This window comes from Clarias gariepinus, chromosome 12 (genome assembly GCF_024256425.1).
Source record: "Clarias gariepinus isolate MV-2021 ecotype Netherlands chromosome 12, CGAR_prim_01v2, whole genome shotgun sequence".
NCBI lineage: Eukaryota > Metazoa > Chordata > Actinopteri > Siluriformes > Clariidae > Clarias > Clarias gariepinus.
Window position 1 is genome coordinate 12283213 of NC_071111.1, and position 16135 is coordinate 12299347.

General features: G+C 39.0%; 1 protein-coding gene across 3 annotated transcripts in view; it reads right to left on the bottom strand.

Moving 5' to 3' along the window:
* The window catches only part of arhgef39 (Rho guanine nucleotide exchange factor (GEF) 39), a 61796-nt gene that overhangs the window by 31359 nt on the left and 14302 nt on the right, over positions 1-16135 (bottom strand). For all 3 annotated transcript variants that reach the window (XM_053508698.1, XM_053508696.1, XM_053508697.1), the window contains 2 exons: positions 8407-8527; positions 3815-3933 (listed from right to left, as the gene is read on the bottom strand). In XM_053508698.1, coding sequence (XP_053364673.1) covers positions 3815-3933; positions 8407-8527 — 240 coding nt within the window. The remainder of the gene's footprint in view (positions 1-3814; positions 3934-8406; positions 8528-16135) is intronic.

Genomic DNA, 16135 nt, shown 5'->3' on the forward strand with positions numbered 1-16135 from the left:
GTGCTCCCAAATAAGAGGAGGAAAGGTTAACAATTTCACAAATCATCTTTTTACAGGCCTTTTTATTTCAAACACTTGCCGAAGATCTTGCATGTGGTATGGGTCATGGTCACATGACAGAAAAAAAGCAGATGAAGAGAGGTTGGAAAAATAGAGATCAGGCTGTGAATAGAAACAGGATGGGAAAGAGAGGAATGGTTTCGCCTTTTGCTAGTCTTGAGTAGACGCTAAGGATTCATTTGCTGAATTTTGTGTCATGTGTCATCAAAAACACTATTCAGGGACTGATATCAAGCAGAATGCCAGAGTTTGGCAGGAACTTAGAAGAAGATCTTTCGCTAGCAAGAGATTGCGTCCACTATAAAATACAACATAGCGCAATTGTGCTGCCGTTTAATGAAATACCGCATCGATATTCCAAGCTTTGAGGAAAGAAATTGTATTTTTCTATACAGGCGTGCTTCACCACAGCAGATGGAAGTGTCAAAATAGAAAAAGTGCTCATATAGCATTATATAAGGCAGAAAAGACACATAGTTACACAAGTGGAAGAAATTTAAAGGTATAATTATCTCCATTGCAACGCTGACATCGTGTCTGCTTCCTTCACGTTTCGAAACTATATTTACAAAGCCGGACTGACATGAAAGCCTAATTAAGATCGACTTAAGCAGCTTGATAAAGCAATGTCACATCATTTTCACTGGCTCTTAAGCATGTTTCAGCCCATTTCGCACCCTGTTACACTAATTAACAGCTGAGACCACGACCGCATGAAATTACATCCAACAAAATCGTCTGCTTAACAAAGGCGAATTTGACAGTTCTTGGACAGTCGAGAGACTGGTGTGAGTGCGACATCAAACAATAATTATGTACGTTATCTTAAACCTTTCCTCTGTATACGGAGGTGCGCATTTTTACGGTGACTTCGCCAAAGTAACCGAACAGAAAAAAGGGAAGACTCAAGCATGGAAAGCGTAACCTGGTGGTGACAGCTTTTCTGCACGGCTACAAGTGAGTCCCAACAAATTTCCCCTACAATCTTTTTATTTTTTTTGCTTCCCCTATCCCGTACGGACGCAGTCAGATGTAGGAAAGAGAGTGTTGAGTGATTTGACAGCCAACGAGAAGACTTTTGTCACATCAAAGGAAGCAGACTGGCCAGTGTCAGAAGACACTGATGCATAACCAAAATGCATTACGTTCACTTCAGAAAATGACTACATATCCATGTTGCCATCTTGTACGAGCTGTCGAACGGCCGTAATCTCTCCGCAAAAGCAGATGGTTTAAAATGCACTGTGCTGGCGAACAATTCATTTCATTTGCACGTAATATGGAATTCAATGCCTGAGTTACTCTGACATCTGATGAGTCAAAACTTTCTGAGCCAATCTTAGTCAATACTTTAAGAGCTTGGAATAAAAAGTATGTTCCACAAAACCAAAGCATTTGTAACCAGAAGGAACACACAGACATAAACATACTCACTGATGAGCCATAACATTAAAACCACCTGCTAAATATTGTGAAAGTGCTAAAAGTGTGCTGAATCTTGCTAAAATGTCAACCAAGGTTTTTTTTTTTCTCCATGGGAACCGAGATCATGGAGACATCATTCTTTCACATGATTCTCATTTTTTTTGTAAACATGTAAACATGTATTGTACTCAACAGGATTTTCATTTTTAAAAACATTTTTCTTATTTTGAGGCCCTAAAAGAGAAAAATATTAAATAAAAATGACAAATAGCAACTATGCTTTTTGGCCACTCTGACAACTACAGTACTTGATTGCTTGGGTTAGTTAATATCATTAATATTTATATCAATGATAACATAAATGTCAGGTAGTCTGTCTGACATAGTTTATCAGGTATAATTTGTCAGGTAGTCTGCAATTAAGTTTCCAATATTTAACTTATTGATGTCATATGTAAGTAAGTATTCAATCTGCTGTCAGAGCTGTATAACAGCTAGAATCAAAGCGCAAGGTTTAATCAACACCGGTAGAATTTTATGAGTATGTCCCTACTTGAACAGTAATATGTATTTTTTTAATTTTTAAGTTTGTATGTGCGTGCATGTGTGCGTATATGAGAGACATTTACCTTACTCAAATAAAAATATTAATATAAACTAACATACAGTGGAACATTGGATTGGGAGTAACTTTGCAAGCGTTCTTGTAAGACGAGCAACATTACAAAAAAATTTTTTTTTTAAATAACTAAATAAACAAGCGAAGTCTTGATGTACAATAGTACGTATGCGTCATGTGATCACAACTGAGCCATGCCCCTTTTCAATTAATTATTCAATTACACAGAATCAGGTGTATGCAAATCATGACGGTTGGGTCTGTTGTAAAATATTTACCATGAAGAAATATAATTTCTCCCAAAAACAATTATTGATCCGTTTACTGATATTGGACTGCTATTATTTTGAACACTACTGTATAGCATCTGGAATTGCTGTCAAGCTAATAAATGCACATGTGAATGCAGCGTGATCCGAATGCTGGCAAATAGATGCAAGTGGATCACCATCATTCAGTACGAGATCGCATGCATGTACAAATTGGGATTAATCCTGCGGGATTAGACTTGTTTGTCCAGTACATCCCACAGACGCTAAACCAGATCGAGATCTAAAGAATTTAAAGGCCAAATCAACACACTGGACACTTTATCACGTTCCTTAAAACTATTCTTGAATGTTTTTCTTCCAGTATAGCAGGGCTCATTATCCAGCTGAAGGAGGCCACTGCCATTGGGGATATGGTTGCAATAAAGGGGTGTACTTGGTCTACAACAATGTTTTGTTGATGTATGTCAAAATAGTATCCACAAGGATGCCACGACTCAAGGTTTCCCAGCAGATAATTGCCCAGAGCATTACACTGCCTCTGAGAGCATGCCTTTGTCCCAAAGTTCATCCTGGTGCCATCTCTTCTCCAGGCATGTAAAGAACATTCACCTGGCTATCCATGATGTAAAACAAGAACAAACATAAATAAAAGAAAAACGTTCTTCTATTGTTCCTGATCCAGTTCTAATGGCTGCATGGATCCTGTAGGAGCATTTAGCTGTGTACCAGGTCCAGCATGGGCACGCTGACCGGTTTGCAGCTTTTCAGCCCCATATACAGCAAATTGTGACGCACTATGCATTCTAGCACCTCTTCATCATAGCATCTACTTTTTCAGTTATTTGTGCTACAGTAGCTTTTCTGTGGCATTAGATCAGACAGGCTAGCCATCACTGCCCACGTGCACCAATTAGCCTGGGGTATCCATGATTCTGTAACTGTTTTACTGGTTATCCATGCTTGGACCATTTTTTGTAGGCACCAACCAGGAACATCCCACAAGACCTGTCGTTTTGGAGTTGCTCTGTGATCAAGTAATCTAGAAACCACAATCTTGTCCTTGTCAAAGACTCTCGATCCAAACACTTGACCATTTTTCCTGCTTCGAACGCATCAAAATCCAGAACTGACTTTTCACTTGCTGTGGAATATACCCCAAATCATGTCATGTGCCACTTTATTGCGATAATCAATGTTATTAAGTCGTTAATCAGTGGTTTACATGTTAAGGCTGATCAGCAGTAGAGATATGAATCACCAGCAGTGTTTCCCGACACACAGAGTATACTTTAGTGGGCCACCCAGGTATATTTACAGCCGCTTAAGTATATCTCTCAAACCTTTTTAAAAAACTGCCCAGGAGAACAATGCCATGTGTTGTTTACAAATTTCCAGAAATGCAATATGTAATCTCCCCCTATCTTCAGTAAGCACTTACTGCTGAATGCGCTCTAGTGGAAGAGGAAGCAAGTCTTCAAGTTTCAGCTTGTGGAACTCGGGTCTGGCCTCCTGAAGCTTCTTAAATCGTCTGAACGCTTTGTTTTTCTTCAGCTGCACCTAATAGAAATCAAAAATAGGAAAAAAATAAGGCATTGGACTACGCTTTGTAAGGTCCCAGGTTCAAACCCTACCAACCACTAAGTTGCCACTGTTGGGCTCTTGAACAAAGCCCTTAACCCTCAACTGCTCAGATGTATTATAAGATAAAATTGTAGGTCGCTCTGGATAAGGACGTCTGTCGAATGCCTAGATGTAGCTTAAATGCATCATACACCAAGGACTGTTATTCTTCTCTATTGTCACTGGTCAGAAGGTGTTGATTTATTCCTATAACACCAGGTCCGATGCAGGTTCCATCCATAATGGACACTTGAAGTAAACAATTTTTTTCCTGGCAAGTAATATTTGTTTATGTAACATTTTTTAGAAAGATCATTTCAATTGAAACAAAGGTCGCAGTCAGCAGCAAAGACCTCCAGCCATACACCAAAATTAAAACCTGTGTTTCTTATCGGAGCTTGATTTAAACCGGACTTTTATTTCTCCACCACAGTAAAATAAACAAAGCCTACTGAATCAGTCTTCATTCTTAGTGGCACGTGTCTAGTGTGGTGTAATGAGCACTGAGTTGAGCGGATTGGACTTGACTGGATTTTATGGCTGAGGCAGCTGGGGTCTTCTTCTGTGAAGCAGGGAGACACTAAATCACAGGCTGGTGGATGGCCATGAAGAAAGATAAAAGTTGTTTTATTTTTTGTTTTCATATAGATTTATGGACATTTGTGCATCAAAGGTTTATATTAGGCTTCTAATGGCTTGGTTGAACTGATTCTTATCTTAAATGTTGTCTCAATGACCTCTTAATGACATAGTAAAGTACAAGGAACTCCATGCAGATTTGAGAGTATAGTAGACGTACACATGTAGAAATGACTCTTGCAGTTATTTCTAAATAACTTCCAACATTCCAAGATCGGATCAAACAATTGTACACAAGTACAAGTTATTGGGAGGTGAAGCCATTTTGACAAGAACTGGAAATGTGTCACTGGAAATTAATTTGGATAGTCAGGGACAACTTGGGATCCACCAAGGCACAGGCCTGCCATGAACTGGAACCTGCTGGAACACCAAAATCACTATAGACTGAAAAGCTGCTCTTCAAGAAAGAAGCCACTGCTCAAAAATCAACAATTTTACACTTTAGTCAAGTGTGCAGTTGACCACATGGACAAGGAAAAAGGCTTCTAGAGGAAAGTTTTAAACAGAGGTATGTTTGAGGAGAAATGTTGAGGAATTTAAGCCCAAGATCACTGTACCAGCTGTTAAGCATGGTGGTGGTAGCATCATACGCTGGGGCTGTTTTGCTGCCAATGGAACTGATGCCTCGCACAAAGTGGATGGAATACTCAAGAATGAGGACTAACACTGAATTCTTACCATTATGGGATCACTTCTACCCATTACTGTAGCCTTTATGTTCATATGTAAGGGGTCCTTTTACATGACCAGATTTGGACTTTTACTACTTTACACGGTGGAGAATATACAGTGTGCAAGTCATGGCAAATGTTTGTAATGCAAAAAGCATTTTTATCTAACGTGATACTACAATACTCAGTTCAGATTGTATAACTGGCACCATGTAATCTTTAAAATTTCTTAGTATTTGGTCCTATTTGTTTTTAGTTTAATAATGTGCACTTGAGCTAAAAAAAAGAAAAAGCTTCTGTTAAAGATTATGGTCCATTTTAGATCAAATTCATCAGCGTGTCATGCTTTCATAAAAGATGAAGGGGCATGATGAAATCAAAATTTTCATACATGATAAACATGGTCAAAATTACAAAATTGTTTACATTTAAAAAGCATATCATTAAAAAAAATATTGAATGCTTACTTTATTTTAAATCCACTTTACATTTAACCTCTTTATCTCTCTCTCCCCATCATTCCAGTTCACTTTCGTCCAGTACCGTGACTTAGTTGTCAAAAAACATACATATTCCAAAACATACTTCAATTAACAATGAGTACAGTAGAATATACTCCTGTCTATAAAGGCAGTAAAAATAATGGCAGTTTGTTCACTACGTGTGTCTATCACCCATGGGGGGTGTAAGACATGTTAATAGGATGTTTAACAGTGTCATTTGTTCATTAGCATTGGATAGCTACCATTATTTGAACTAGCGATCTAGCTGCTGTTCTGGATTGTAGATCTTAAGACTTCCTGTTTACTTGGGTAAAAGTTTTAATAAAATATAAAAGCAACCTCATGAGTTGAATGACACAAAGAAAATATAATATAATATAATATAATATACTATAATATAATATAATATAATATAATATAATATAATATGATATAATATAATATAATATAATATAATATATACATTTTATTTAAAAATTGAAACTCCAACTGTAAGGGGATGCGTCTCGTGTCTGGGGATGGTTCTCTCTACCTAGAAGACGGTTCTGGCCTCGACTGGTGTTGGCAGCTGTTTCTCTGAGGACTTGACTGTTCGATAGTTTAGGACTGGAACTTTATACAAGTCTACCTGAGTTTTCAATAACTAACTGGACTCTATATTAACATCAATTAACATCAACTGTTATGCTGAACTGCCTGCCAACTAACACACAGTATGAATGAAAATCAATTCCTGCTCTCTGTTTCACCCAAATAAGGAGGGGTTCCCTGTTGAGTCTGGTTCCTCTTAAGGTTCTCTTCCTACTACCATCTCAGGGTGTTTTCTTGCCACTGTCGTCCTCGGCTTGCTCACCAGGGACTATCTGACCATTTTGATTCATACACATTCAAATTCCATACAAACGTAAATAATTCTTTTGATTGTGTAAAGCTGCTTTGGGACAATGCCATTTGTTAAAAGCGCTATTCAACTAAAATTGAATTAAATTGAATTAAAGTAATTGGCGGTTTTGATTGTTAATTGTATTTTTTATATTTTTAATAACACCTGTGTTTCACGACAAATAAATTACTTTTAAATAAACATTTTAGTATGTGCACACAAAACCATTATCCTTATGCCACCATGCCTGAAAATTCAGGAATTCTTAAAGTGAAATTTTAAAAGTTTAATATTAAATAAATTTTATATCATAATAATAAACAGGACTTTGACCAAAGTCAGCTGGTTCAGTCAATGCGTAATTTCACTATATACTACACTCGACCCTTCTGTGTGGTGTGGGAAATTGATTTTAATCTTTATTTCTCATCAGTAAAAATTTGCTAAATAAAAAAAAATAATAAAAAGAAAGAAAACTGATCATGTGATTTAAACAAACTAACAACTAAACAAACACACACCAGGATCCAATAAGCTCAGGACAAGCCCCTGCATTAAGCACAAATAAATTCTGCCCCTTGTATCTGTCAGAGATCCTTTATTAGCTCAACCCCACGTCAATGACACAGTGGTGATCTGGAGGGACAGATTGCCGGTGTGTGAGTCACGCGTCAGGGCAAACATGCTGCTCTGTGTTCCTGCAATTACTGCCATGTAGGCCTGGTGGGGGAAATCGATGCTAACTCACATGGCTCTGTCCTGAATCGATGGGAATCAGTCAATTTGGCGCAGACATATCCCTCCTCTTAATTAAGACATTAATATCTGCGAGGCTCCAGGCTTCCCATGGATAAATAAGAGCAGATGTTAGTGATGCCTGAGCTCCGGGCTGATAGGTGAGGAAAACATTTGGAACATTTCTCTTCCTAAGACATGTTTGAGAATCGCACTTTAATTTGATTCTGTCCAGTTTGGAGAAGGCGCCTGTCTGGTAGTTATTGCTAGCATTAGCATAGTGTGGTGATAATTCTTTAACTGCTACCTGATTTGGCTTAACAAGGAATCACTCATCCGTACACGGGGGTACAGGTGCCACACTGAAGGAGGAGCTAATTAGCAGAGAGAGAGAGAGAGAGAGAGAGAGAGAGAGAGAGAGAGAGAGAGAGAGAGAGATATTCCTTACTGCACTTTTTTGGGAAGGGTGGGGGGATGTGGGGGACTGACGGAGGCTGCCCACTTAAGTCAAGCCTAATGAGATGGGAGTGTTGGACTTAATGGTACCATTGGGCTTTGCCTGAGAGAGATCTGTTTGCACTGGGTGTCATCCACCAGCCTTAATCAGGTAGGTGGTGACGTTATTTTTTTTTTAATCGCTCCAAATGTCAATCATTTTGAATGGCGATCTTTGAATTACTGACCCAATAGTGATTTCTTTTCTCTTTTGCACAATGGAAGGGAAAAAAAAAAGAATTTGTCATTGATGAGCTACGATCCAAAGATTTAATAAGTTCAGACTAATTAGAGCTGAAGAATGATATACTGTCAATCTCACATATTGCCACAGATCTATAACATATACATATTTATAAATGTGTAATATAACAGATGACCTCCTTTCAAAAGACACTGATGTTGTAACTACAATGGAAGCTTTGTAAATTGCATGCAATGCATTACGGCTAAAAAGAACAATAGGTCCGGCTGAACTTACTGCTAGGATCTTTTTAGCTGTTTGGAAGTTGTCGACGTAGGCGGTGTAGAAATGCAGGTGAGGGCAGAACTGATTGAATCCGTCCCCGATGTTGCCGTTCTCCAGATGGCCAAGCAAAGTCCTGGTTCAAGCACAAAAAACATTAAAAAAGATTCAAATATTTGTCACATGTACCTTGAATTAGCACATTGAAATACTTTTTTTTTTTTTGCATATCCTAGTTAGGAAGCTGGGGTCAAAGCAAAGATCAGCCAGGAGACAGTGCCCCTGGAGCAGATAGGGTTAATGCCCTTGGTCAGTGGCACCTTGACGATGCTTGAACCCCCCAACCTTCCGATCAACAACCCAGAACCTTAATCGATTGAGCTACCACTGCCTCATCGTCGTCATCAAGTCCTTATCCAGGGTGAACAGCTTTAAAGTCACTCATTAAAACACGTCCTGAGAGTTCTACAGACTAAAACATATTTTCCATTTCTCCATGAAGCTCCAAAAAAAAAAAAAAATCTAATGTTTCTCATCAGTAGACGTCGGAGCAGAAGGCCGGGGAAAAAGCCGTGCTCGCCACAGGCTATTGTAGTAAATATAATATTACGAATTATATTTTAATGTTTTTAGGGCAATTAATTTGTGGCCACCAAGAAGACAACATTACGATTCCTTCTGCATCACCTTAGTCTTTAATATTCTATTCCTCTTTAACATTTTTGCAAATCGTACAGTCCAGCATGTACGAGTGAAAAATTGCATTTAAAGTTTCGATTCCGAGTACAGCAGACATTTTGACAGGCAGGATCTGATTACAGACTGTCCGTTTCACTTCAGCATGCACTGCAGCTATCCGGCAACGTGATCAAAGCATGACATTCACTGCGTGAGAAAATCATACTTAAGCAGCAAGGTTGTAGACATCTTTAGGCAGAATGACGGTTTTTAACCATCATGTTTGTTAAACTGGGTCCTTACAGAAACATGATCTCTGCAGGAAGACAGCCTTGGCAACATATGTAAATAACAAGGAAATAAAAACAAGTAAATGTCATGTCAGTAAAATATATTTATGGTTTCTTAAAGCAGAGATGTCAAAGCATGTTATAGGCAGGGGAAGAAGAGGGGAAAAAAAAAGAAAAAGATTTTTGGCCAAAACCTGAATTGTCATTTTTGGATGTTTACCAGAAATCAGTCAGAGCAACTTCCAGTGTTTTCCCCAAACCTGCAGATCTAAGTCAAAGTCTATTGCCGTTAAAGTTAAAGAGAAGTTGTTAAAAGACAATTGTTTAAAAGATTAAAATAACAAGATACAGGTCAAGGGTGTATATTCTGAGTAGATTTAGGTCTTAGCTCATGTACAGAGTATAGAAAAGAGGCGGATCTTTATTTAAACAGACAGTGACTGAGCTTCTCATACATCAAGAGACAGATCAGTACAGAGAAATTTCTTGACGCACGTCTTCCTTGTGTCCTGAGGGATGAGCAATCGAGGGAACGCGGTACACAGCGTTTTGATTTGTCAGACAGGTACTGGGTTTGTCTTCGGCTTTGTAGATAAAACATCGGTGTTTGGAGTGACGTGGGAGGACGTGGAAAAACATGTCAGTATAAAAATCATTTTGCTGACTTGATTAACTTCCGTTTTAAGCAACTAAAGGATGTGCACATCAACAGATCACTAATTAACTCTGAAAACATATGCTAGACGTGCGAGAGATATTTGCACCATTTAACACATGGGTGCATCGACGCTGTTGGTAAATAAATACAGCCTCACCTGGCAGATTCTCCTGAGCTAGAGCTTCCATTTAAGCGTCTGCAGGCACAGTCGGGGTGAAGGGGAAAAAAAAAAACCTGAACGTAGCACTATTTTGAAAATTAAGGCATTTGTAAGTGGAAAAATAACGAGGGGGGTTACGCAAAGTTCACAGGTAGAGCTGTGAGCAAATTAAAGTGTTTGTGTGGCATCGACTAAGGCCTGACAGTTGGCTGTGACAGTGGTTCAAGACCAATGCAGGAGGGTTACGGCCTAAGGGCATCACTGTGGCATTTTCAACAGCACAAACCCAGGAACAAAACACACCCGAGTGGAGCACGCACACAGACGCCTCGGCTGCCACACACATTACAGCGACGCAGACGGAATTCAAGGATGTGAGGAAGAGGGTGCTGACGCTTGTGAGGGAGCTTATTATCCAAACTTACAGAAAGGTAGCTCACACAACACACACACACTCGCTCACACACACACACCCCCACACACACACTTCCTCTCTCTCTTTCTAATGATGTTCCCTGAGACTTAACATCCTTACATACAGGAAGAAGGAACACTTTTTTTTACAGTTGAAGTTGATTTAAATAGATTTTAATGAAGTTGCAAGCCAAAGGTAGCCGCTGTTCGTAATCAGTAGATGCTGGAGCAGCTGAGAGAGTTGTAACGAGGGCAAAGGCCGGGAAAAAGCTGTGCTTCCCATTTCCCTCCTCTCACAGCCAGAGGCTATTGTAGTAAATATGATATTACGAATTATATTTTAATGTCCTTTTTTTTTTCCAGGGCAATTAATTTTTTGGCCACCAGGAAGACGTCAAAGATAACATTAGCATTCCTTCTGCGTCGCCTTAATCCACATTAATTCCTAGCAGTTGTGACATCTGGGGTGGGCACAGACTTGACTAAACAATTGCTTCATTTGTGGAGAACTGGGACAGTTGAATATTAATTATCATCGTTAAAAAAAAGAAATTAAACCAACACAATTTAGAACGATGATCCAAATAAAGTGCATCACTCAACCTGAAGAACATTTCCTTTCTAGTACAGCACAAGCAGGGTCTTGTATAAGAGCTATTAAAAGATATTCGTGCAAAAAAACAAACAAAACAAAAAAAAAAAAACATGTTTTCTCTGTTTTATGTAAAACTCTGTTTTATGTACAGCTTTGCAAACAGATTCTTTAGGTTCTCAGGTTTTACTTTGTATTAGGTGTGCGTTTTGGTAAAATGAACAGTTCAGCTTGGTTTTATTAAATGAACTACTTAAAATATTTCTCTCATAAAACTTATTTAGGTCAATTGTTAAAAGCATGCAGATCGTAAATAATGCAAAAGAAAAGAAAAGTTCATATTTATTTTAAATAATATGGTACAATTTTTTTTTTAAATAGAGACAAATCTTCCAAGGAAAAGGTGTTCCTGACTGTTCAGAGAAAAATTTGTTATTAGAAAATAAAATAGCTTGTACACATCTATGCTTCCTTATAAAGAAAGCGTAGACGTGCCAAGACCCCCCCTTAATGTGTCTTGGCATGCTCTCCACCAGTCTTTCACAATATTGTTCATCAACTTTATGCCACTCTTGGTGTAAAGATTTAAGCAGTTCAAATTTGTTTGATGGCTTGGGACCATGCAACTTTCTCCTGATCATATTTCACAGATTTTCATTGGGTCTCAGATCTAGAGATTTTCCTTGAGGGGGAGTACTGTCCTCTGTCCACTACCAGTCAAAAGTTTGGACACATCTAATTCTGTGGTCTAATTCTAAGGCATCCAAAATATGCAGTAATCTTATTTAAACAGTTAATATTGAAATGTATCTGCTACTTATGCTCTGTAAAGCCTTCATAGCGCCTCTAATCTAAGGTGCTGTTTGTTAATAGGTGATTCCTGAGACTGTCAACTCTAAATGAACTTCTCCTTTGCAGCAGAGGTAGGTTTTGGTCTTGCTTTCCTGGTGGTCTTTATGAGAGATTTCATCATGGTGATTTTATTGCGTTGCAAATGCACTTGACACAATACTGTTCTTGTAAGATCTATTCATTGATCACTCAGGTTTGCTGACGGTGAGGTGATTGTTTGCTTTACATCTCAGGAAGCCCTCATGTTTGTGCTTCCTTCTGGCTCTCCCTTTTAGTTATGCTGTCATAGTTAGTCCTGCCGGAGTCTCTGCTTGCACTCTACAGTTAATATACATTCACATTATACATTGTGTGACTGTGACCATACCTAACTGCCATCTCTCCTCTTCTTCTCTTTCCCCCCCTCTTTCTCTTTCCTCTCTCCTCCTGTCTCCCCCTTTCACTCTTTCTCTCTCTGTCGAGCTACACATGTCGTTCCTGAGCTGCCAGTGATCCAGACTCCCTCTGCCCTCCGGACCTGTCTGAACCATCCTGGTGCCCCGCTTTTGGCTGAAGATCTCGTCACATGGATGCCCCGTGTGTCTCTCTGGGATGCGTCTGGTGTCTGGGGACGGTTCTCTCTACCTAGAAAATGGTTCTGGCCTTGACTGGTGTTGGCAACTGTTTCTCTGGGGACTTGACAGTTCTATAGTTCAGGACTGGAACTTCTTACAAGTCTACCTGGGTCTTCAATAACTACCTGGACCCCATATTAACATCAATTAACATCAGCTATTATAGCTGAACTGCCTCCCACCCTACACACTGTATAAATGCAGATCATTTACTGCTTTCTGTTTCACCCAAATGAGGATGGGTTCCCTGTTGAGTCTGGTTCCTCTCAAGGTTTCTTCCTATTACCATCTCAGGGAGTTTTTCCTTGCCACTGTCGCCCTCGGCTTGCTCACCAGGGACAAACTGACCATTTTGATTCATACAAATTCACATTTCATACAAACTTAAATAATTATTTTGACTGTGTAAAGCTGCTTTGCGGCAATGAAAATTGCTAAAAGCGCTATACAAATAAAATTGAATTGAAATTGAATTATTCCAGAAGGCTGACCTTCATGTCTTGAAATAACACTAAATACACAATTCCACACAACATTTTAAACTTTTAACTGGTTTGAATAATTTGTCCTTCACAAAAACAAATCATTACCGATTCTGAACCACAGGGTGAGACCCTGAGGCTTGTAGGCCTCACCAAGTCTTCATCTAATCATGAAACGACCAGGTCTTGACCAAAGCTGAAAATGTAACTCATCAGAGAAGATGTCCTTACAAAGGTTCTCTTCAGTTCCAATTCCTGTAGTCTCACTAATAAAGGGATTTTTCTGACTTTGCCACCTCTAGAATCCTGTTTCGAACTGTTCACACTGTGCACTTCACCCCAGTTTCAGTTTACCCCTTTTTTTGAAGGTCACTTCATGTCATTCTACGGTTGTTAAGGGAAATTAGAATGAGTTTGCGATCATCCCTGTCAGTAGCGATTAATTTTCACCCTCTGCCAGTCTGCAGCTTTGTTGTCCCTAGTGTCTCCTGCTTGACCTTGTTCTTATGTACTGCTGTCTTTGAAACTTGAAGGATTGAAGCAAACTGATGTTCGCTGTAACTTTCTTTTCAACTCTTTTTGCATGGTCAATGGTTATTTTTTTTATTCTAATTATCTTTCAGGCAAGGTTTTTTAAAGTCCAACTAATCACACAGCAAGAGGAAAGTAATGATCACAGCAGTGCTTTTAAAGCTTTTTTTCTTTAAATAAGATTTGATTCAGGTGATCACCTAATCAGTAACTCATGAAGCAGACTGAACATTCAGTGGAACAGAATGGTTGCTAAATTTCAGGAAAAATTTTTTTTTTGCTTATTTGAGGAACTATGATTCTATGAATTATGATAAGATATAGTAGGTTTCCATTTTATTCATAAAGTTTACCCGTTACATCCATTCTTTATGGAAAGCTTGAACCTTAAAGGGGTCATCCAGTCCCAATTTTTCAAAAGTTAATATGATTCTTTAGGGTCCTAATAAAAAGTTTGTAATATACTTCAATTAAAAATTCTCAATGGTTGTGTAAAAAAACACTACTTTTACCTGGTAAAAAGTAGCTCTGTTCTCAGCAACCTATTTCAGTACATGCTCCTTTAAATGCCTTGACCTCTGCTGAGCCCGCCCCCCAGTTCTGTGGGGCGTGTCTTCACAACACACGTAGGGTATAGCTTTGACAACAGTTAAGGGTATCGTTTGATGAAAGTATGACAGCGGGAGGCTTTGAAGACACATCTGTGCAACCATATGATTTTGAACCTGAGTCGGCCCAGGAACAAGATGACGCCCCTGAAGAAGTTCGGCAATTGCGGCTTGGACAGGACGTATCTGAATGGTTAGTTTACTTAATGTCACTTTGATTTATCTTTGTATATAATAGCAGGGTAAGTAGCGTACTGAGAGAGATATGAACGCAATGTGTTTACTGAGGTATAGTTGATTGACAGTTATGTCTCTATGTTACAGTTAATGGTCATGAACAACTTTTTTTTTTTCTTAATAAATGTTGGCTTGTGAGTTATGCGTGTTAACTATGCAGTGCTACTTAAACAGTAATATTGACCGTAGGTCACGGCAAGAATAACGTGTCTAGCAGGGGTAGAAGGACACCTAAGAATTTGTTGTAATGTATGTTATTAAATAATTATTGTTTAAATATGAATTACTAACAAAACATTGAAAGTACATCTGCGGTTCAGCCAAAACGATTTAAAATAATTTTACATGACTTCTTAATCATTGACAGACACCGTTATAAACCATCTAGCGTTACAAAGGTAAGCATAATATAGTTTTCCGACTACGTACACAGTTTGCAACTAGACAATCACCTTAATGCATTGTTTATTATAAACGTGCGATTAGGAATTATATAGAGACGGATGTACATAGAGAAGACGACATAACCATGTCCTATGAGAGTGTAAGTTAACTTACACTCCCATTCATCGTGATGTTTAAAAAAGGCGATCTGCAAAGATTCATAGAAAAAGAAATTACACTCACCGAGCCTGGTGAAGATGAAGCAGGAACACAAAGCATTGGTACAGATCCATTTTTCAGGAGCACCTTCCTAGCAAAACCTGCTTTATATTGACCTGCGTTTATAAAGCAGTCTGGTGAAAAATGATTAGTGCAAACATGAACGCATTTAGGTAGATCGGCGGGGACGTTAGCTTCAAAAACAAAGTTCAGCCACTGCGTCCTCAACGGCTCAGATGTCGGTAGTGAATGACGACTGCTGTGTTCGCTATTACACCCAACAACTGTACACCACACTCGCTTAGGCGACATTTTCCTCCAGCGTCGAAACAATGGCCGACAGCTTTCTTCTCACTCGGGGCGGGTCTTTGCTAAAACACCAGTGTCAATCAACTATAGTAGGAGCGGCCTCTGTCGGTGTGGCATCACATCGACAGGCATTTGAGATTGGCCTGATTTCAGAAGGGGCATCTTATTTTAATAAATGAAAAGAAAATCACTGGGCGGCTCTTTATCATCGTAGAGTGGTTGTGTACACACTCTCCTGAAAAAGTGCATGTAGGACCGTATGACCCCTTTAATGCCATTTCTTAATTTTTTTGGTTATTTTTTTGGTTATTTATTAACCTTAACTGAAGCTGTATCTGCATCTGTATGATTTTATGCATTGCGCTGCTGCCACATGAGGGGCTGATTGGAATCAATGCGGAACTGCAAGAACTAGTTTTTTTGCTACTGGACATGGTGTATACCTGCCTACTTACACAGGAAGGGGTTTTGACTGACAGATGACCTACCACAGACTTTTTCCCCCAGAGACCATTCACATACATGCAGGGATAATACTAACCTTTAAAAATGAGATGCTGTGATTCTCCCATATTGCTAAGAACATCTTACCACAAAACCACTAGTGTATACGGGAGGATGGGTCTGTGCACTACGTTAGCTATAAAAGCAAAGTGTTTTGATTCTTCATTGCTATGTTGCACGGGCTCTAAACAGGGTTCATAAATGCTGTGTCT